At 43.8% G+C, this 24,899-nt stretch overlaps 1 protein-coding gene and 1 pseudogene across 1 annotated transcript; both read left to right on the top strand.

Moving 5' to 3' along the window:
* Positions 1-756: 756 nt before the first annotated feature.
* On the top strand, positions 757-3,471 carry LOC124685248 (transmembrane emp24 domain-containing protein p24delta3-like). The gene is made up of 4 exons (XM_047219580.1): positions 757-1,111; positions 2,337-2,546; positions 2,656-2,732; positions 3,047-3,471. Exons 1-4 carry the CDS (start codon positions 911-913, stop codon positions 3,189-3,191), a joined length of 633 nt encoding a protein of 210 aa, XP_047075536.1. The 5' UTR covers positions 757-910; the 3' UTR covers positions 3,192-3,471.
* Positions 3,472-4,923: 1,452 nt separating this feature from the next.
* On the top strand, positions 4,924-12,326 carry LOC124685247 (annotated as a pseudogene).
* Positions 12,327-24,899: the final 12,573 nt, after the last annotated feature.

Here is a 24,899-nt window from a genome sequence, read left to right as displayed (position 1 = left end):
AAAGAGGATCAAAAGTTCATCATACCACTATGGTGCTAACCTACAGTGGCCTTGAGGCTTTGGAAATGTGGCGGACTGTGGCATCTCGTTGACGGAAAGGTTCCATTTTTTCGTTTAGTTTGTTTCAGTATATTCTTCGGGATGATGAGGCGGCGGCTACATCATACACTCTGAATAAGGTCCTCCCTAGTCCCTACTCTATCCTTGCTCCGGTGGTGCGTCTAGCACAGATAAAGGGCACGTGGATTCGTGTGTCCGGTGGATCTCCTAGGATCCGATCAGTTTCGTGTTCGCTTCTGTAGTTTCAGGTTAGTTTTTTCCGATCTAAGGTATTTTTCATTGAACAAATTGAAAAATTCAAATGTTGAGTGAAAAAATGTTTAATTTTTTCCCAAGCGATCCTCGAGGGATCGATTTTCATTGCCCACAGATAAAAGTTAAAAAAAAAATGACCAAACAGAAAAAGCAAAATCCTCTCCAATTTATATAGATATATCTAGATATATTTTAATTGTAGATACATCTATTTTATAACATTAAATAATATGAGTGGAGGAGTAACCAACAAACCAACGTAAACCAATAAAAAAAGAAAAACAATGGCTAAGTGGGCTAGGCCCGGCTGGTGCCGAGATTTTGCCGCTGCGCACAAACAACCCTAAAAAAACCCAGAAAAGAAAACGCTCCCGTGACTCGCCAGCCCGTTTGTCAGAGCCAAGCCGTGTGGCGAGGGAATTTCTTCGTATGCACCCAACTGGAAAGTACATAATTCCAAACAGATCCTCCCTCCAGCCAACGCCATTACTCCTGTCCACCGCTAGTCCAAGCTCCCCGCGACTCCCCCTGACCGGAGACTCGGAGAGAGACCCGGCACGGTACAGCCTGTATAGGGGCGCCCAGATCGGCGCAGATGGCGGCGACGGCGACCTCGCTGGTGCTAGCGGCGCTCGTGGCGGCGATGATGCTGGGCGCGGATGCGGTGTGGCTCGACCTGCCGCCCACGGGGACCAAGTGCGTCTCCGAGGAGATCCAGCCCAACGTTGTGGTGCTCGCCGACTACGCCATCATGTACGAGTCCCACCCCACCTCGCACCCCACCGTCGCCGTCAAGGTAAGCGCGGCGCAATCCCCTCCCCCCCTCCCGTGATCCAATCATCTTCGCCTGTTTGGAGTGCGCGGTTTTCTGGTCGTAGTGGTTTGATCTTGATCTGGCGCGTGATTGGATCCAGGAGAAGGTGAATTTGGGTGCTAGAGATTGCTCTGATTATTTGTGCGTATTACTAAGTTGATTAGCCAGTAGATTAGACTTTTTTGAGTCAAAACCAGCTCCTCAGAAATTGCTGAATTAAGTTGCACGTTTAGAACTGAGAGAGAAGAGCAAGCGGAATTAGTTTAAGTTTACCATCTGCCGGGGAAGTCAACAGGCACCAATTTTGTGTTTACTAAGTAAGTCAGGTTGGCGCTACCGGGTTAATCCGGCACTTTCATGATGAATCTGTTTGTATGCTCTAGTACTTTGTTCCTGGGGAAGCAGTTGAGGGTAGAACCATTGAGCTAGACTTGGTGGACTGGATGAGATTTGACTCAAAGCTTCACTTGATCATTGCTTCAGATCGAGGCAACATGCTGTGATTTGAGAATCCCTATGCATCTTGGCAATCTCTTAAGTAACGTGGCCTATAGCTGCAGGACTCCACTTTTTCCGTGGTCACCTGTCAACCTGTTATTAAAATACCATGCTTGTAGGTAGTGAGACTAAAATAGGATGTTAGGGGATAACCGTAACAAGATAGAACAGTAACAAGATAGAACAGATGAGGGGCTGGATCGGTATTCTTGATATGCACTATTGTTGGGCTGACAAGAACTCATAGAAGACTCTCGTAAGATGCAATCATGTTTGCATATGGACAGACGAGTGAACATAGGGAGATGACATACAATCCCACTCCTCAGCCGCCCTCTTGTCGACAAGGAGAACTTTGGAGTTCAGATTCATTATGTGTTTTGGGCAATCGAGGGAACCGGAGATTTGATTGATACATGCGCAAGCGCAACATAGCCCACAACTGAAAAGTTGTATCAGTAACTGGGAACCAGCAACAGGTGGGCCACTTTATTCTGCAAACCAAAATGGTGTTTTGGTGTTTTAAGTGTGTATGAATGTGGGGGCCTCATTTTTTTGCTAATATTGCATATATAATTAGTGATAATGAGCATCTCATTTCCATTGGCCAGTCAGTTGCATGAATGATATCTTCAAAATGAGGATTGTTGAAGATATTATGTTTTGTCTTGCTTAGTTATTATAACATACCTGTTTGTGGTTTGTTTAGGTTACCTCACCATATGGCAATACTATACATAACAATGAAAATGCCACAACGGGCCAATTTGCATTCACAACTACAGAAGCTGGAAACTACCTTGCTTGCTTCTGGCTAGACAGTGCAGAGAAAGGATCAGGTGTATCTCTAAATCTTGATTGGAAGATAGGGATTGCTGCAAAGGACTGGGATTCTGTTGCCAAGAAGGAGAAAATTGAGGTGTGACTATCAGTTACTTAAATACAACCTAGTCCAAATGCCAGTACCTGAATGTAATGCATCATTTTTTTGTTCTGGATTATTTATAATTTGAGTTTTTTGTGTTCAGGGGGTAGAATTAGAGCTCAGGAAACTTGAAGCTGCAGTGGAATCCATTCATCATAACTTATTATATCTCAAAGCGAGGTAAGTTGTCCATTCTGCTTTTTGTGCGTTTTAATTGTTAGCTAACAGATTGTGGCTGTTGTGCTATGCTGCACTCGGTCTATCTAGGTAGGAGAGTCTATATAGTCTGTACTACTTCCAGTTAGATGATTGTTTTGCGTAGGTAAATAAAATATGCTTTCAACCAACAACTATTCAAAAAAATGACTCTGTAAAGTGTTGTGAAACAGGACCTACTGGTTCTCAGATTTGTACTATGGACAAGCAAAACTAGTACTATATCGTATTATCTGGAACGGGCAGTGCATAGCATGATGCGTGATTTGTCTATGCAGGGAAGCGGAGATGCGGGAAGTGAGCGAGAAAACAAATTCTAGGGTTGCCTGGTTCAGCATCTTGTCACTGGGCGTGTGCGTTGTGGTCTCCGTTCTGCAGTTATGGCATTTGCAAGGGTTCTTCCATAAGAAGAAGCTCATCTGAATCCACTTGTTTGACCATGTACTGCCGCGTCAACTACCTTAGCAGAAGGACATTTTTGTCATATTTATTTGGTATGACTCATGTGATGGACAAAGACAGGTGCATGATATAGATGATCTCAACAGTAAGCAACCAATACTATGTGCAATAGAAGCTTGTTCAGAGATGTGCTACCCCTAGGATTATTGGGCCTATGTGTAACATATATGCTGTAAAACTTTTATCCTGTCTTGTCGTTGTCGTATGGAATTTAAGATGAAATGTTTAACTTGGCAAAATACATGCCTTCTCCTATCGAGAAACATGTGGTGGTTTGGTTGCCTGGCCTTTGCATCGGTCCATTTGGTTGCCTGAGTTCAGTCGTGTTATTGCACCAACCGGTTCACAAAGCATTTTCGGACGAGGTCTTGGAGGAACGACCGATTTAGCAGTTCGGAGGCATCAAATTAACACAAACATAGTTTGAATCAAAATAAGTTGTACATGAAAAAGATGTGGAAGATGTGGCTCGAGGATATGAATTAATTCCCACAATCGGTTTCGAGTTTCGTCGATCTCGTCAATTTCGTGTATGAAGTTTTAAGCGAATTTTGCCAAATTCATCGCATACGCTCAACCGTTTGAAATTTCCTTTGAGGAATAGGTTCACCCCACTATTCCGCATGACTTTCATATTGACAGGTTTTTGTTTCGGTGTACATACACGGATAGATAAATACTCACTCGCTAGTCTACTGTAATGTGTACGTATGTGTGAGTATAGTTTGGAGTACTCTTGCTCAACTTCTCGCTTGCCATCTTCATGGATGGCGACGTGGTGATGATATGTGAGAAGTGAGAGGTAATAATCCATGGTTGTGGTGGCATGGTGTTGTTCGTCTTCGTGGTCAGCGACGTGGTGATGCTTGCGACTAGCATGACCGGCGGTGTCATGGTGATATTCAACTTCGTTGTCGGCGACATGGTGATGCATGTGACAAGTGTGAATGGTGGTGTCATGGTGGTGTTCGTCTTCGTGTTCGGTGACGTGGTGATGCGTGTGACCGGCCTGTGTCATGGCGGTGTTCGGCAACGTCGTCGGCGACATGGTAATGCGTCTGACGGGCGTGAACGGCGGTGTCATGGTGGTGTTCACCTTCGTGTTCGGCGACGTGATGATGCTTGTGACGGATGTGACCATCGGTGCCATGATGGTGATGGTTATGGTATGTGATAGGCAGTAATCCATGACGGTAACCATGTAGGTGTAGCCAGTGGCGGCAACGTTCTTGTTGTGTTACACCAAAAGCTTCGACGTATCATATTCAGCCCAGTCTTGCGTCTAGGTAGTGTAAACCTGCCTTGGCCACCGTCAGTGAGAGTGGCATGGTGGTCTTTCCGCGCATATGCGTGGTGCCATGCTTCGTGACAGTGCCAAGAGTCTTTGTGATAAGTTGTGAGGCTAAAACTGGGCTCGTATGAAACTAAACAAACCGAACCTTACGTTTTGCTGGGTCAAAAAATTCGGCCCAGATGACCATACACAAGGCGAAATCTACACCGTGGCCCGTCTGGAACAAGATGTGAATTTGTTCTCACTTCGCAAAGTGATGCAAAAATTCGGTCCATGTAACCGAACACGCCCATGACTTGGGCCTGCTTCACCGCCTGTCCTCAAAAAAAAAAACAAAAATGTCAGCATTCATTGCTCAAACAAGCAGTCCAAAGTCCAAACACTCCGCAGCCAGTCACAACCACGGCAGCCATGTTTCATCTCCACCACTTTCTCCTCGTCGCCGTTCTGCTCGCCGCGGCGCCGGCCCCAGCCCATCCCCTCACCGAGCTCGAGTCCTCCCAAATCCGGCGCTTCCAGGACTACCTCCGCATCCGCACCGCCCACCCCACCCCGGACTACGCCGGCGCCGCCGCCTTCCTCCTCCCCTACGCCGCGTCCCTCGGCCTCGGCACCACCACGCTCCACTTCACCGCCTGCAAGTCCAAGCCCCTCCTCCTCCTCACCTGGCCGGGCACCGACCCGTCCCTCCCTTCCATCCTCCTCAACTCCCACATCGACTCCGTCCCCGCGGAGCCCGAGCACTGGATCCACCCGCCCTACGCCGCGCACCACGACCCCGCCACCGGCCGCGTCTACGCGCGCGGCGCGCAGGACGACAAGTGCCTCCCCATCCAGTACCTCGAGGCCATCCGCGGCCTCCAGGCCGCCGGCTTCGCCCCCGCCCGCACCGTCCACGTCTCGCTCGTCCCCGACGAGGAGATCGGCGGCGAAGACGGCCACCAGAAGTTCGTGCAGTCGGACGAGTTCCGCGCCCTCGATGTAGGCTTCATGCTCGACGAGGGGCAGGCGTCGCTGACGGACGAGTACAGGGTTTTCTATGCGGACAGGCTGGTGTGGAAGCTCATCGTCAAGGCTACGGGCGCTCCAGGGCATGGGTCCAAGATGTTCGACGGTGCTGCTGTGGGGAATTTGATGGATGTCATCGAGACCGTGGCTGGGTTCAGGGAGGCGCAGTTCCGGAAGGTGAAGGCTGGGATGAGCGGTCCCGGAGAGGTGGTGTCTGTGAATCCTGTGTACATGAATGCCGGCACACCGAGCCCCACGGTAAGCATACTGCTGCTTGTTACCCATTTAATTCAGTGCTGCAGACTGATGCAATACTAGAGAGCAATCAGCTAATAATAATTTCAGATGGTCTGACAACATGAATTATAGCATCTAAATATTCAGCACAACTGAGAACAACTCTCTTAGCCAGTGCAAGCTGACAGATTTCATAGGCTTAATCTAGATTATACTTGTAAATTATATTGCAAAAGTCGCTTCGATTTTGGACACGAATTACAAAGTTTACTTAGTGCATATGTTTGCTCCCTGAGGTTAGAGAATAATCAGATTACAATTTGAGATGGCCTGACTACATCGTTTATAGTAGCATCTGAATAATCAGCACAAATTATAGCAGCTCTTTCAGAGAGTGAATGCCGATGAGATTTTATAAGCTTGTTCTAAATTATACTAATTGTTAATTATATTGCAGATCTTGCATTACTTCTTGACACAAATTACACGTTTACTTAGTATGCTTGTATTTGCTGCTTGGGGTTACTGTTTCTTTTCCTGCTATCATTAGCATATATGATTTTGGACTTAAGGACTATCTGAATTTTGTATCCACTTGTAGTATATTAGCATGCAATCAGTGATGCATATATTCTAGTATATGATGTAATAAATCCAACTAATCTGAGATCTAGTACAACTATACAATGAAGACATCAAATCATGCACTCAATCAGTCAGTACCTTCGGAGATGATTGTGAAACAACATATACAACAACAACAACAACAACAACAACAACAACAACAACAACAACAACAAAGCCTTTATTCCCAAACAAGTTGGGGTAGGCTAGAGGTGAAACCCATACGATCTCGTAACCAACTCATGGTTCTGGCACATGGATAGCAAGCTTCTACGCGGCTCTTTCCATGGCTAGTTCTTTGGTGATATTCCAGTCCTTCATATCTCTCTTTACGGACTCCTCCCATGTCAAGTGTGGTCTACCCCGTCCTCTCTTGACATTATCAGCACGCTTTAGCCGTCCACTATGCACTGGAGCTTCTGGAGGCCTGCGCTGAATATGCCCAAACCATCTTAGACGATGTTGGATAAGCTTCTCTGCAATCGGTGTTACCCCAACTCTATCTCGTATATCATCATTCCGGACTTTGTCCTTCCTCGTGTGGCCACACATCCATCTCAACATGCGCATCTCCGCCACACCTGACTGTTGAACATGCCGCCTTTTAGTGGGCCAACACTCAGCGACATACAACATTGCCGGTCGAACCGCCGTCCTATAGAACTTGCCTTTTAGCTTTTGTGGCACTCTCTTATCACAAAGAATGCCAGAAGCTTTGCGGCACTTCATCCATCTGGCTTTGATCCGGTGGTTCACATCTTCATCAATATCCCCATCTTTGTGAAGTATTGACCCCAAGTATCGAAAGGTGTCCTTCTGAGGCACCACCTGCCCATCCAGGCTAACCTCCTCCTCCTCGTGCCTAGTAGTACTAAAACCGCACATCATGTACTCAGTTTTAGTTCTACTAAGTCTAAAACCTTTCGATTGTGAAACAACATATATTTTAGAAAAAATAGTGCTTGGATGCTAATGTTAAATCTTCACCTTTATACGATGGGGATACCTCTAAGGGGAAGGCTAGACCTATATGGCATGGTTTCAAGGGAAGGAGGCGTTGCAGAACAAATATAGTAATGAGATAAGATTAGCAGAGAATAGATTAATTCTCTTTATCGATCAGCCATGATTCTGCTCATGGAATGTTTGTTAGGTGCTGTTGCATGCACATGAACTGCAGGCAATGGGTGTACCACTGAACCAGTGCACTTTTACCCAGATTTTATGGCTGGGGCCTGGGAGCACCCAACTGCTTGCATAGACCATGATCCAAATTGCCAAATTGACTGGTCACCCTTGGCCAAGCTGCAAGGTTAAGACCACTTTTACACTTCCAATCCTTCTTTGCAATATGCTCGCTTAGATCAGACACAAATAAATTGTACCACTTGTGAGGAATGATTAGAAATATTCACAAATTCACAATGGATTAGGGTGTTTGGAGTCCTATCTTTTTGTGTATAACCTAATGTTTATAATATTGCGTGCAGTATCCAACATTTCATTACCAAATTGATTTTGATTTTCACTTCCTGAATTTGTTGATTCGCTTCATGAGGAAGGCTATGAAAGCTTCCTTGAAACCAAATTATAGTAGCATCTGAATAATCAGCACAGATTATAGCAGCTCTTTCAGCGAGTGAATGCCGATGAACTTTATAAGCTTGTTCTAAATTATACCTGTTAATTATATTGCAGATCTTACATTATTCTTGACACAAATTATACGTTTACTTAGTACTTGTATTTTCTGCTTGGGGTTACCTTTTCTTTTGCTGCTATTGTTAGCATATATAATTTCAGACGAGATGACTATCTGAATATTTTATCCACTTGTGGCATATTAACATGCAAGCAGTGATGCATATATTCTATATGATGTAAAAAATCCAATTAATCTGTTCAAGAGTTCTAGTACAGGTGTACAATAAAATGAAGTCCATCAAATCATGGACTCAATCAGTCAGTCAGTCAGTCAATACCTTTGGAGACGATTGTGAAACAACATATATTTTACAAAAATAGTGCTTGGATGCTAATGTTAATTCTCCATGATGGGGATAACTCTAAGGGAAAGGCTAGACCTAGACGGCATGGTTTCATGGGAGGGAGGAGGGGTAGAACAAATATAGTAATGAGAGAATATCAGCAGAGAATAGATTAATTTTCTTTATCGATCAGGCGTGATTTTGACCACGAAATGTTTGTGAGATGCTGTTGCATGCACATGAAATGCAGACAATGGGTGCAGCACTGAACAAGTGCACTTTTACCCAGATTTATGGCTAGGGCCTGGGAGCACCCAACTGCTTGGATAACCCATGCCCTGATCCATATTGCCAAATTAACTGGTCACCCTTGTCCAAGCTGCAAGGCTTAAGCCCACTTACATTTACACATCCAATCCTTCTTTGCAATATGCTCACCTAGATCACACAAAAAAATAAATTATACCACTTGTGAAGAATCATTAGAAATAATCACAACGGATTTGGTTGTTTGGAGCCCTATCTTTTTGTGTATAACCCAATCTTTATAATATTCTGTGCAGTATCCAACATTTCATTACCAAATTGATTTTGATTTTCGCTTCCTGAATTAATTGAGATTCGCTTCATGAGCAAGGCTATGAAAGCTTTTGTGGTATGTGAACCATTGTCATTCTATTTCAGGATTTTGGGACAGAGTTCCATACTAACATATGCAGGCTTTTTCGAAAAAAAAACTAACATGCAGGAGAAGGGGGTGAGCTAGAAGCAGATGACGAAAATGCCTATAACATTACTTGTTTTTAATTAGTCTATTGCTTTTAATGTAGTTTCATGCGCGGATCAACACGTGCTTAAGTAAATAGGTTTTTCCTATCAATGAAATTGAAAAGATAATGGAGGTTTCTCCAAAATAAGTAACAAAAGGGCTATACGGAAATATTTTCATGAATCAAATGAGGTAGGTCATGGCCATCCACTGCAACAATGAATCATATGAATGCTATTTGATAGCATGTGAGGCAGGCTTAGTGAGTACCTAGTCTGTGGTGACGATTGACAAGCTGGTAGATAAAACTCATGATATGCACAAGTTAGAAACAACGCAACACTTCCGACCAATGTATTCTTGTAGAAAGCTTAAAAGCAACCCAACTGGATAATAAATGTTGATGAAAGCACTCCCTAAGATATTGTTACAATCAATGTGGACATTTTGAAGATGATAATGGCCCAGAAGGAACATAGGTTTCAAAATTACAAGGCAAAGGTAGATATGACTCTTCTTTGGACAGCTTATGCTTTGATTATATTCGAACGTTGTGTGAGAACATGCCCTATGCATGCATTCACAACAGGTAATAGTTTCAAATCTGCAACGAAAATCTTGCAGCACCCTAAGCATGAAAAGAGCAACTAGCGAAAGCTGATCATGAAATTCCATGGAACTTTAGTGGTGTTGCCATGTATTTCAGATAATTAGCTGTTGCGGTCTCTTCTCCTTGGGATGTTGCAAGCTTTTCTTGGAGAATTGAAATTGTATTTTATCGATTTATCTGCCGTGGACGCTTGTAGGGTCTATTTTGTATAGCACCCTCGCATATCATCATCAAATAGACTTCTCAAAGAAGAGTTTATTGTGCATTTACCTTTTCTCAGCCGCCTTTGTTCTTTTAGCCGAGTTTCTTCTTCAATGTTCACACCGATTTTGTTGTTCTTTTTAGACTTCAATGTACATCATATTCTTCTTGGGCTGGTTCAGCAGCACTCTCCTTACATATACTAGTATGAAGCACTTCTTGTTTCCTGTCTTATATATATCATGAGTTTTGTCGATCAACTGGTTGTCGTATTGGATGCTAACGTGCACATTCTGAGCCTGCACCACTTGCCATTGAAAAGAGCGATCTTACAATTCATTGTACCCCAATCATCCTTGCAACTGGATGGCCACGGCTTTATTCCTTCCATGAACGAGGTTATTATCGTTGGACATTTTTGTTTCTTGTCTACAATAAACTTCCATTTGTTTGAAACTTCTGTTGTTGATGGGGTGAACTGATTTCTATAACTGCGCACTTACCTGCATAATGCAACTACATCTGGAACAACTGTAATTACAAGTTACTATCAATATAGAACGCAAGCTGTTCCCTTTGCAAAGCCTAGGCATGCACTTTCTCGTTGTTCGCATTTCTTATTGCTGTTTCTATAGTAGAACGACTTCAGTTCATACTACTGCCGAACGTGAGTGGGTGAGCTGGTCGCATGCAAGTCTGCACTGATCCAAGCTTACAGTTGTATATTGTACCCCATATGTGTCCTGGTTGGAGGCTGGCACACCTTTTGTTTGATCGGCGAACTTGCCATGCACTGATTAGCTGTAACAACTACGCGTCATGCAGCGACGGATGTCAGACATTAGTCGGCCGTGGCAGAGCACGCGAGTCGGCACATTATACACGAGACGTCAATTGGATCCTGGACTATCCAGTTCTGATGTCCAAGGTGTGTCCATCGCTTTTGGATCATTTGCCCATGTAGATCCATGTCTATCCAGTCCAGTTAGATCCATTGCATTTTGGATCCAGAGTCCATTGGACCACAGAGAACTGGGATTTAGTACCAATGTTGAGCTCACAGTATCAGTAGTGGCTGAAAGAAATATTGTAAGCATTTGGTGAAGTGTTCGACAAGAGAAGAATAGTTATGTTTGCTATCACTGATGAGGCACTAAACCAATGGCACACTTCTCTTCTCACCCTTTTCAAGCACCGAACAAATATTAGTCCTTTTTGCCCTGATGTACTTGTCTAAATTCCTAAGCTCTGTAACTTGCTACGGACGCCAACCTACTGATTTCATTAGTTCAGTATGTTATTATGTACATTAAGATAAATAAATAGAGTTCTGGTATACCCAGTGGCAAAAATAAATATTGTCATCCAATTTCTTCATTTTTATGTGGCTTCTGTGTCTCTAAAGAGTAATTGATGCAGGGCTTTGTGATGAATATGCAACCTTCAGAAGCAGAGGTGGGTTTTGACCTCCGGCTTCCTCCAACCGAAGATATTGAACAGATCATAAGAAGAATCAAAGAAGAATGGGCACCTGCTCACAAAAACTTGACTTACCAGGTGAAATTAGTTTAATAGTTTTGCGGATAATAATGGACGATAAATCAAATTCTGAACCGCAATCCTCTTGTTTTACTTGATTCCCTAAATTCTGTCGTCTTTATTGTACAGCTGATGATGAAAGGACCAGTGAGGGATGTGGCAGGACGTCCCTTGGTTACATTAACCAATGAATCAAACCCATGGTGGTCTGTGTTTGAACAGGCTATCATATCTTCAGGTGGAAAACTAGCTCAAGCCTGAGATCTTATCTTCAACCACGGATGCCCGATTCGTGAGGCAGATGGGTGTTCCAGCCCTGGGATTTTCTCCAATGACAAATACTCCAATATTACTTCACGATCATAACGAGGTAGCTGATCTTTGCCTGCTATCGTATTTCTTCTACCCCCTCTGTCCATAAAAGACCGTCTTATGGACGAAGGTAGTACATTATATGATGGCCAAGCTGAGTGTTATCTCAACATTGCAGTTTCTGGAGGATAAAGTGTTCCTGAGGGGCATCGAAGTTTACCAACATCTTATAAGAGCGCTAAGCTCTTTCAAAAGCTGATTCAAAATAGGCACATGAAGTGTACAATTGTTGTATTTCCATCCCTTCTAAATCAAATGTAGTCAAGGGAAGTCACACACCCACAGCTATCATGCTCCAACCTACAAGATGTACTCTCGGTCTCAACCACGACAGAATAAACTTGTCTGAAATAAGGAAGATCTGCTAAAGATTGAAGCAGATTTATTTGTGTATAATGTACATACGGAGCTGCAGGATGTAATTAGATGACTTTATGTCCATGTCTGAGTTGATATCTATCGATTCAGAGTATATACTGGTTTCATGTTTGCTGAAGAAACTGAATTGTTTCTGAAAGAGAATCTAGAACTGTAAATTGTTCCGTTGCATTTGTTGTCTGCCCGTATACACTTGTGGTATGCAGCGACCATCAGAGTCGTATAAAATGAAACAAGAATACGGCAAACAACAAATATCGGAGGCAGGCGAGTGAGACAAGAATACCTTGGAACGGATGGTGCGAAGATGCAGTACGTGGGTGTTTCAGCCTTTCAGGAACTGAAATTGTTTATGCTGAACAAAGAGCCATAACTTATTCCGATTAGCTGTCCAGAACGTCACTAGCGCGTCGTTCGAAACAGGACACGGGACTTGGATCAACGATTCCTTCATGGTACAGGTGACCATGCAGCAGTGACAAGAAAATGACTAATCATGGGAACAATCCTACAAAAAAAGCTATCAATCTCGCCCGTAGCAGGCAGGAAGTTTCGCTCCTCCTTCCCTCCCATCCAGCATGGTCTTCTTTCACCCGGCTCCTGATGCATTCCAGCTGCACGCTGACGACTGAAAGATCAGCTCGTACAAAACATCGCCTTAATATATTCTCGCTGTCCATTCTCCAGCTAGCTTTGGCCCTGACGACTAAAAGGAAAAGGATCATCGCCTCGATCATCACTGGTGTGGCACTTGCACAGTCACGTCATATCAGGATCAGGGCTTCGTTTCAGCGGGCGAGCTAGGCTGTTAAAACGCGTGGGGCGTCGGGCACGCAACCTGCCCGATCTGATTTATTCGCTCTGGATCTAAATCGGATGCGTGCTTTTATTGTTTTCGATGTGATGAGATAAGAGCGTTTTTTCTTTGCGCCCACGCACAGCTGCCCGTCAAATGTCTGAAAAGGAGTGTCTAGGCGAAAAAGGAAAAAAGTACACCTTCTGCGAGGCCGACATGCATGTTAGATGTACGAGAAAACATGTGTACATAATGGTGATTTACCTGGCATTTTGACCTTGGAGGGCCGGGGCATGCGTTCAGATTCATGTGGTCTGGAACCCGTTTTCATGCATGATTAGCCGTGAACCACCCATTCACCTGTTGATACCAAGGGTTTAGTCGTCCCAAACAGTCGGATTAAGAGAACGTGCTCACACCACTGCCACACCTTTTTTTTTCAAAATGAAGAAATAAGACCCCTAGCATCTGCATCGAAAAGATATATACATACAACCTTTGTTTAGGTTATTATGAAAATTCGAGTAAGTTTGATTATTAAAATTAACATCATATATGCATTACAAACCACATGTACCAAACTAACCACATCTAGCAGACCTACATATCGAGCAAGTATTTTTGCAAAGGAAGATATGAGAAACACATGCATCATGACCGAAAAGGCCACCGCCGCTGAGTAAATTAGGTTGTTGTTTGCGGTGTTGTTGATTTCGCCAAGCCCGTAGAGTAAAGTAGGTTGGCAAGAAAGAATTTGGAAAGAGGCGAGCAATCGCTTGGGCGGCGAAGATAGAAATAAGTTTTTTTTTTGTCGTTATGTCATATTTCTATCTCAGATGAAGCCTACATAATATTTCTATCTAAATTCAAATTTGTTTTCTTCTTTACAACATTTTTCAGGATTTCTTATCGGGACCGTCGGTGTGTGCAACCTCTTCACAAATTGAGCATCAGGTGCCCACGCCATTGAAGAGTTCAACTTATAAGTTGCTCAAACTCTACCAGAGCGCAATGTGAGAGCGAGACATGACTCCAAGCTGGCCATGGTAGATTATTAGTAGATAAACGTTTTAGGGTTTGAATTTGTAAGCTGTAGGGGCTGACCTATCTGCTCTACACAAAGTCTACATCCACAGTGGTTCTGCGTGTCGACATCATCGATCAATCTTCGCAATGCACTGCACCAAGGTCTAGCTACGCATGAGTCATGACACACACAGTCACGATCGAGTCGATGACGCGGTTTCGCGAATCCTGCTCACTGTACGTCCGGCTGGCTGGCTCCAGCTAGCCTGGCTCCGATGCTCCTGCTTCACGCGCGTCACCAACGACGCGACGCGACGGCGTATCGTACGAGCTGGTTGGCTGTTGGCAATTGCATGTCCGTGCTGACGCCGTACGTCCAGCCGCCGCCTCCGTCCTCCCCAACCAAACCCCTGTCGCCGTCTGAATCTCGCGCGCGCCTCCGTCCCCACACACCCGGATCCGCGAAGCTGCCGCGACAGATAAACAATGGCGGACGGCCGCTCCATGTTACCCTGCCGTTGCCGTGCGCGTGATTTCCCACTCATCCTACGTACAAGTACTGGACATTAGTCTCATTTCGCCGGTGGTGTTCATCTCTAATCATGTGCAGTCAACTCGTCGGCAGGTGCGCGCGGCCGCGCGCTAGTTACCGGTCCACAGCTGCATCCCAGAGACTAAACTAATTAACCTCAGGTGCAGTTAATTCAGTCGCAATAACCCAAAAACTTTATTAAGCCTACAACTCCGTGCACCCAATAGGATACATCGGCAAGCGGCAAACAACGCGTCCTCTATAAGCCCGTGATGATACACGACTCGCTTTGTCTAACATCAAAGCGTGGTTTTAGGATGGCGTCACGAACATTAGCTCGACCCTCGACTCCAGAGCAACCAGGACCAACGTACCTCCCCTCGCGTGCGCCTGCATAGAGGAGTCGGCGAGTAGAAGGCAGGATGGTCTTGACGGTCTTAGGGAAGCTGTTATGGTCGGCTATATCCTCGATGGCCTTGATGGCTCCTATAAATCATTTTGTGTCCTCCGTCAACGCTACATCTAGGGACAACCCTTGATGATGGTTTTTTTTACTTTTTTTGGAAAAATTGGCGCTCATGATATGCGCCAACATATGCTTGCAGAAACATGCCAGGAGCCTGCTTTAAGCTCGTCATGGCTGTGACTCTCCTCACCGTGGTGATCGCGGTGATTGTGATCACCGCGGCAACCGCTATGGAAATTACTGCAGTGATGGAGGGGGACATGGGCAACGTCGAGATGATGGAGTCTGATGTGATGGACGTGATGTTCGTCGCGATGATGGTGAGTGGCATCGTGACAATGGTGACGGTGGTCGACGCCGCAATGCTGGTGCACACAGTGATGATGGTGGGCAAGGAAATTTCCAGGATAAGCTTCGTGGCCGGGGGTCTTCTTAGTAGAAAGGACATTTGGCGATAAGCTTGTGCTTGTTTGGAGACATCATAATAAATTATTAAAGTATGTCGTTCACGGTACATAAAATACCCAACCAGGCCCTGTACAAGGAGGGAGGTATGGTAATGTAGCAGGTGATGATGATAGTGATCGTGAAGAGAAGGGGGGAAATTTTGCCTCTTATGGTGCTCACACGGGTGCCGTACATCACATCGCGAGCTGAACATCCTCGCCACTCATGACAAATACAGGGGATGTGATCGCGTCCACACGGCCGAGGGAAATGGTATGCATGTAAATCATATTGGTCATTCAATTTTTTGCAACCCACATACTTCGTTGCATCTCAATAGTATTCTCCATGTTCCTAGTGCATACAAAAATATTTTATCCATTCATAAACTCACACTTGATGATGATGTGTTTCTTGAATTTCACCCATATTTGTTTTCTATCAAGCACCGGGCCACAAGGAGAATTCTGTTTAAGGGGCCATGCCATGGTAGTCTATCGTCTAGTGCCTTCATCTACCGGGTCAACCAAGGAAGCTTTTATCACAATAGAGTCATTATCTTCTACATGGCATCACCATCTAGGACATCCTTCTTATTTTGTGGTGCATCAAATTCCTAGGAAGCACAACCTTTTGCATTCATCTAGAAATAAATCCTTACATTTGTGATTCTTGTTAGCTAGGTAAGAGTCACCAGTTACCTTACCCAGTTTCCACTAGCATCTCCAATGTTCCTTTGGAACCAGTGTGTTCTGATGTATGGGGTCTAGCACATTTCTCTGATGGCAATCACACTATTATGTAAGCTTTATACATGATTTCAGTATATTTACATGGGTCTATTTGCTCAAGAAATGTTCTCATGTTTATCAAGTTTTTCTTAACTTTGAAGATCCTGTTGAACACAAATTTGATAGAAAAATCATTACAATGCAAACAAGTTGGGGGGGGGGGGGGCTATGAAAAAAATCCATGGTTTCTTCCAAACAATTGCCATTATGCATCATGTGTCCTATCCGCATGCTCATCGGGATAATGGCCCCGTTGAGTGTCAACATTGCCATATAGTTGAAGTTGGTCTTGCATTACTTGCAAATGCATTTGCCTTTAAGTTTTTGCGATGAACCTGTTCTCACAACCACTCTTATCATAAATCTTGTTCCCAGCAAAGTGATTGATTTGGACACTCCTATAGAACATCTTTTACAACTAACCCAAGTATGACTCTCTTCACATTTTTGGTTGTGCTTGCTGGCCAAATATTTGCCCGCACAACAAAAGAAAACTTCCTTTCTATGCGTGTGTTCTTGGGGTATAGCCCTCGCCATAAGAGTGTTAAAAGTTTAGACACTTCCACATGCCGAGTCTATATTTGTGGAGATGTTGTCTTTGATGAAAATGTGTTTCCTTTTGCCTCTCTTCATAAAATCATAGGTTATGGGCTTCGCAAATAAATTCTTCTTTTATCATGTCATGAAACTTCCACTTCATCTAATCATGGGGATGCACAGTTTGATGATCATATGCCTTCACCTATGGTACATGTTGTTGTGTCTAATGTTGCATAAGAACAATACTATTATGCTACTCAAAGTTTTGAAGACAATGGTGAAGAAACCGATGCAGAATAATAAAATGAAGGAGTTGTCAAAACCAGCACGGAATCTAAAGCCGATACGGAAAATTCAGAACATCAGATCCGATGTTAGTGCTAAGGGATATTCTTCGCGGGCCTTCGTGCCCATGCCTCACTTCCCCTCCTTGCCTTGCTCCCAGTTGGCCGCCTCCACACCTGGCATCCCTTCCCATGCGTGCGCATCCGCCATGTCGTGAACACGGTCCCCGCCAGATCCAAGATCATCCAAAGATGCTTTGTACCCGCCTAGGATAACCCCATCGTCGTCAGTAGCCTTGAATAGATAGGATGTGGCCCATCATGGTATTGCCGATGACGTTGCATCTCCTTCTTCAAGACCATATGTCCATATGCATCCCTGGTTACTGTTGAATAGCCTATGGTACAACCAGAACCATGTATGTATCTTCAGAAAGGTGTTTGACACCCAAAACTTTATAATGATGGTACAATGAGAAACGGTATGCTTGCTTCTTGAGGTGAACCTCACACACTTGATGAAGCCCTTGATGATACCAACTGGCATAAAGCAATGGAGGAAGAATATGCTACTTTGATGCGGCACAAAACATGCCACCTTGTTCCCTCTACTCCAAGGATTTTTTAATTGATTGCAAATGGGTATATCGTATCAAGAAAAATGTTGATGGCTGATGTCTATGGGTGCTTCTATTCTTGTAGACAGTGTTGGGCCTCCAAGAGCAGAGGTTTGTAGAACAGCAGCAAGTTTCCCTTAAGTGGATCACCCAAGGTTTATCGAACTCAGGGAGGAAGAGGTCAAAGATATCCCTCTCAAGCAACCCTGCAATCACGATACAAGAAGTCTCTTGTGTCCCCAACACACCTAATACACTTGTCAGATGTATAGGTGCACTAGTTCGGCGAAGAGATAGTGAAATACAAGTAATATGGATGTATATGAGTGGTAATAACAATCTGAATAAAATATGGCAGCGAGTAAACATGCAATAGAACAGTAAATAAACGGAGATTCGATGCTTAGAAACAAGGCCTAGGGATCATACTTTCACTAGTGGACACTCTCAACATTGATCACATAATAAAACCACTCTACACTCTCTTGTTGGATGATGAACACCACTAATTGCGTAGGGCTACAAGAGCACCTCAATGCCGGAGTTAACAAGCTCCACAACATTCAATGTTCATATTTAAATAACCTTAGAGTGCATGATAGATCATTGCAATTACACCAAGTACTAACATAGCATGCACACTCGTCACCATCACACTATGAAGGAGGAATAGATCACATCAATACTATCATAGCAATAATTAACTTCATAATCTACAAGAGATTACAATCATAACCTACGCCAAGTACTACACGATGCACACACTGTCACCATTACACCGTGGAGGAGGAATAGACTACTTTAATAACATCACTAGAGTAACACATAGATGAATAGTGATACAAAACTCATATGAATAATCTCAATCATGTAAGGCAGCTCATGAGATCATTGTATTGAAGTACATACGAGAGAGATTAACCACATAGCTACCGCTACAGCCCTTAGCCTCGATGGAGAACTACTTCCTCCTCATGGGAGACAACAGCTTTGATGAAGATGGCGGTGGTGTCGATGGAGATGCCTTCCGGGGGCACTTCCCCGTCCCGGCGGCGTGCCGGAACAGAGACTCCTATCCCCCAGATCTTGGCTTCGCGATGGCGGCGGCTCGCGGAAGGTTTCTCGTACCGTGGCTTTTCCGTATCGAGGTTTTAGGTCGTGGACCTTTAAATAGGCGAAGAGGCGGAGTCGGAGGGCCGACGAGGCGGTGACACAATAGGGGGCGCGGCCCAGTGCTCGACCGCGCCACCCTGTCATCTGGTGGCCCTGTGGCCCTCCTCTGCTGGCTCTCGGGTGTTCTGGAAGCTTTGTGGAATTCTAAGATGCTGGGCGTTGATTTCGTCCGATTCCGAGAATATTTCCTTACTAGGATTTCTGAAACCAAAAACAGCAACTGGCCCTTCGGCATCTCGTCAATAGGTTAGTTCCGGAAAATGCATAAATACGACATATAATGTGTATAAAACATGTGAGTATCATCATAAAAGTAGCATGGAACATAAGAAATTATAGATACGTTTGAGACGTATCAAGCATCCCCAAGCTTAGTTCCTACTCGCCCTCGAGTAGGTAAACGATAACAAAGATAATTTCTGAAGTGACATGCTATCATAATCTTGATCATACTATTGTAAAGCATATGAGATGAATGCAGCGATTCGAAGCAATGATGAAGATAATGAGTAAACAAATGAATCATATAGCAAAGACTTTTCATGAATAATACTTTCAAGACAAGCATCAATAAGACTTGCATAAGAGTTACTCATAAAGCAATAAATTCAAAGTAAAAGCATTGAAGCAACACAAAGCAAGATATAAGTTTCAGCGGTTGCTTTCAACTTCAACATATTTATCTCATGGATAATTGTCAACACAAAGTAATATAACAAGTGCAATAGGTAAACATGTAAGAATCAATGCACACGAGTTGACACAAGTGTTTGCTTCTGGGATAGAAAGAATAGGCAACCGACTCAACAATAAAATAGAAGATAGGCCCTTCGCAGAGGAAGCATTGATTACTATATTTGTGCTAGAGCTTTTCATTTTGAAAACAAGAAACAATTTTGTCAACGGTAGTAATAAAGCATATGTGTTATGTATAAGATATCCTATAAGTTGCAAGCCTCATGCATAGTATACTAATAGTGCTCGCACCTTGTCCAAATTAGCTTGGATTAACACTGATTATCATTGCATAGCATATGTTTCAACCAAGTGTCACAAAGGGGTACCTCTATGCCGCATGTACAAAGGTCTAAGGAGAAAGCTCGCATTGGATTTCTCGCTTTTGATTATTCTCAACTTAGACATCCATACCGGGACAACATAGACAACGTGATAATGGACTCCTCTTTAATGCATAAGCATTCAACAACAGTTAATATTCTCATAAGAGATTGAGGATTATTGTCCAAACTGAAACTTCCTCCATGGATCATGGCTTTAGTTAGCGGCCCAATGTTCTTCACTAACAGTATGCATACTCAAACCATTTGATCATGAAAATCGCCCTTACTTCAGACAAGACGAACATGCATAGCAACTCACATGATATTCAACAAAGGTGTAATAATTGATGGCGTCCCCAGAAACATGGTTACCGCTCAACAAGCAACTTATAAGAAATAAAATACATAGCTACATATTCTTCACCACAATAGTTTTTAAGGCTATTTTCCCATGAGCTATATATTGCAAAGACAAAGAATAGAATTTTTAAAGGTAGCACTCAAGTAATGTACTTTGGAATGGCGGAGAAATACTGTAACATCCCAAATTTCAATAAAAGAGAGAAGCAAAGTTTCAGAGATTCAAATTTCAGAACAAACAAAAACTTTTCAATTGAATATAGTACCCTGCTTAGGACTTGTGCATTTTGAGTGATATGCCATGATGATTGTTTAATTGCTTATGTGATGAACTCTAAAACCCTAAAGTGATCAAGTGAAGATCACCAACCAAATAAATAAAAAAGAGAAAGAAATTAAATAAGAGAAAAAACCTAAAAACCCTAACATATGGCTTATGCCATTTTTGCAAATTTTGACCCTAGACCTATTTGACTTCACCATTACTTGTAATATGCTATTAGATGGTTATTACAACTTTGGGGAATCAAAGAAATACCTTTTGAACCAATTTCAAATTCAAATTTGACTCACATAGAATAATGGTCACTTTTGACTTTTATAGTCTGGTCACCACTTTGAGTCTCTAGTTTTCAAGATTTCTAAACCAAACAAATCCTATTCTTTGCATGTCATCCAAGTACTCAACAAGATGAACCACTTCTGTAAAGACCATCCCACCAAATTCTCCTTGGATCAAAAGTTAGAGGCAATCAAAGAGAGGACTTTGAAACATTTGGAAGATCATCAACTTTCAAATTTTGATCAAACCTGGCCAGCACTTGATCACCACTCGACCTAGCAATGACCTCTGGACACCACTACACCTAGCCCTTGCAAAGCAAACACCAGGAGAGGGCCAGACATGGAGTGGCCATGGCCATGCCGGCCACGTTCCACCTCGACACCCTCCCCTCTCTTCTCTCCACGACAGGCCTCACCACCTTGTCAAACACGTAGCCCTGGATCCCAGAAAATCGCCCGTACTCGCCATTGACCGAGAGGACGACGCCACGACCCGCCATGGACGCGCCCAGTACGCTCCAGGTACGACACGAGCGGCATGGGCGACGTCACCGTGCACGGACGCGCGCGACACGGCCACGCGGCGTTCGCCGAACCTCGCCGTACCCCGACATATCCGCGCGCCCTGGTACCTCTCTCGCCACGCGTAGCTCGCCGGACACGCCGTCGTCACCACCTAGCACCTACGGTCGCTAGAGAGGACGAGCGCACCCGCCACGGCCGCGCCAGTACATGCAAGGACCCGACCATCACACGCACCCCCTCGCCGCGCCGTTCACGCTCTCAGCACCGCCATGACGTCGTGAACACGACCGCGCCCTCGCCTAGCCCTCTAGGCCGCCGGAGAAGCCGCGCCCTTGTCGACCTTGCCGCAGCACCCACGGCCAACCTCGAGCCTATAAAAGGAGGCATCGCCTCGACGATTCCTTCACACCGCAACACTCCAATCCCCTTCCTCGACCTCCTCGTCACCTCGCCATGCTCGATTAGCCGCCAGAGGCCCCCAATTGCTAGATCGCCACCGCCCACAGTAGCCGACGATCGCCGGAGAAGGAAGCCGCCCCTGGAGCCGCCGCCGGTACCAGGAGCTTCGCCGTCGTCCACAACTTCACCGAGCACACTGCCCACCCTAGCTGGAGCCACGATGAGCTCTCCGACCCCCTACCTGAGCCTCCGGCGAGCCCCTCTCTCGCCGTCGACGACGACGCGCGTGAACCGTTAGATCTCGTTCTAATCCAACGCACCCCTTTGATTCATACCGTTTCGGGATTTTGACTCGCTGACGGGTGGAGCCCACCGTCAGACAGCCCACGCGTGCGTGGACGCGTGGTGGGCTGGACTTGGGCTGTTTTATTCTGTTTCGGCCCAGTTAGCTTTCCCGCGCAGCCCAGCCATTCAAATTCGAATTTTCCAAATCCATTCAAATTCAATACTGGCTCCAACTTTGAAAATCCATAGAATCTGTTTGGCTTGGCCAAATTGAACAAACTTGCCACTGGTCTCACCTTGAGATCTGTTGTAGAAATAATGTGAGAAAAAGAACAAGCTAGAGACTTTTGCACATTCAATTAAATCTTAAAAATCAACCAAAATAGATATTTAGTTAATTCCAACTCCACTAGCTCACATTTGACTTAAACTAATTGTTTCTGCAATAAAATGGTGTGGTCACTTTGCATGATCATGCCCTAGTTTAAATAATGGGCAATATGACTAGTTTACTTTAGTGATATTGTCCAAAACTATTATGCAAACCATATGAAGTATTTTACTTCATTTAAATCTTGTCTCAAGTGAATTCATGTGATGTTTGAACCCCTGGTCAAACACTCTTATATGAAATACTTGGAGATTTAAATCATTTGTAGAATTATTAAATGGTATGAGGTGGTCTACCTCATTTAAATCATTTTCTCCAATAATGGTAATGAATGGTTGACTTAGGTCAACATAAGTTCATGTATTATTGTTTGAGAAATTAAATCTTAAGAAGATTTCAATGAGAGGAAATTATTCCTCAAGAACCCTATGGAAATTAACTTTCACATATGAATAAGAGGGAATGATTTTATTTTCCTCAAGTCACACAACCAATGCACCTTATTGGAATTAATTGTGTGCTTAGCCTAGTTGTGTGAATATATATATGATGTTTGGGAATAGCCATTGAGTTAGTGAGTAATTATACTCGTATTCAAATTTAGACGCTAGCACCGGAGAATACCAGGAAGAAGAAGGATACTATCAAGAGGAGGAAGAAGAGAACCTTGAGAACTACCAAGGCAAGCTAATACTCTTGCAAAGTGCAAAGCTCCTTTGGAGCAAGGCACCATGATTCTTATCTTTCTTAACACAAGCCTATCCCAAGTTTTTACTATACAAGTTTTACTTGTTGATTCCAAAGTTTTACCTGGATAAGTTAGCTTGATCTAAGTGGTTAAGATGATTAGTGTAGTAAAGTTAGTCTCAAACTAGCTAAGCAAGATAGTACCCCTCATGATTAGTGCTAGTGCTAAAATACTAAAACTTGACTACTCTAGATGGGAACTTGTGACTTATGAAACCTTGGAATGATAAGTCATTCCATTGAATGATATTTGAAGGAGAAAATGACCAAGAGAAGATGGTGATTTTTGATACAAAACTGATATTGGTTTGAATGCGATACCTTTCCAATATTGAGTACCCCCACAATACCTGATTATGGGTAGGGCTTAACTGGAAGTTTATGCATCTTAGTATGGGTTCCCTCTGAACACACATCATAGGGGTTATGCCGAGGCTGCCTCCGTTGTTGAGAAAAGATGTGAGTTGAGGTGACTTGTAAGGCCAAGCCCTGTGCAGTTCCCAGGTTGACAGTTGGTTTTCACCTGGGAGGCCAAGCTCATGGGGAGAGGTGCTCATACTAGGGTTTATAAGTGAAAGGTTATGGTTGATGATCCGCGTCATCGTGTTACGATGATTCGGGGTTATCCCGACGGATGAAATCAAATGTTGTGGCACAAGTGTGCAAACTCTGCAGAGTGTGAATCTATTCGAATAGCCGTGTCTACGGTTACGGACGGTTGGAAAGGCCATACAGTTTCCGGTGTCAGATTTTTGAAAAACATGGGTGAAGTGAATAATGACTTGGTGACTTGTTGTAATACAACCAATGTTGTGGGAATGACACTAATGTTCCCACTTGAGTTAGTTAGCTCATGAATAAGTCTTTGCTCAAAATACTTGTGAACTAAAATTGGCTTTATGCAAATTAAACTAGAGCTTAGCACCCCTTACTAAAGTTGTAGCACTTACATTATCATTAGTTTGCAAGTACTTAAAGTACTTACGGCTTTGTCCCCGGCTATTCAAATGGCCGGAGTATGACGATGAACAGAACTACCAAGGAGATGACCAGCAGGACGCCTACGACAACTAGGAGTCTTCCGATGTCAAGCGTTGGCTTGTGGACTAGAGAGTCCCTTTATCTTTACGCTTCCGCTATGAACTTGTGTTTGTTCGTTGATCAATAGATCAACTATTTGTGTAATATGGATCATGTGATTCAAGTTGTAAGACAATACGGTTTGTAATAAATGATGACTATGATATTCGACTATTATGCCTCGCAACAACATTATCCTGGGATTGCGATGAATGACATAATAGGCATTCGGACTTAAAAATCCGGGTGTTGACAAGTTGGTATCAGAGCCATTGTTTGACCTTAGAAGACCCTAGTTAGAATGGACGTTCATAAAAACTTAACTTTGAAATCAAATAAAGAGAATATTTATGAAAATTTACTCGCATTCTTGCCTTTGAGACTTTTTCGAAATTTGATGAATCATGCTCTTTATTATTTGAATCAACTTAAAATTTTGCCACACTTATTCACTCTCTAACTTACTCATCCTTTCGCTTTCAGATGGAGCTGAATGAACCCATCAACGCGAAGTTCTATCAGCTTGGGAACGGTGCAAGCCTCGTTTTCGAGCACGACCTCACCG

The sequence above is a fragment of the Lolium rigidum genome, chromosome 1 (genome assembly GCF_022539505.1).
Source record: "Lolium rigidum isolate FL_2022 chromosome 1, APGP_CSIRO_Lrig_0.1, whole genome shotgun sequence".
Classification (NCBI taxonomy): Eukaryota; Viridiplantae; Streptophyta; class Magnoliopsida; order Poales; family Poaceae; genus Lolium; species Lolium rigidum.
The sequence above is the reverse complement of the archived record's forward strand: the minus strand, read 5'-3'. Positions and strand labels throughout refer to the sequence as shown.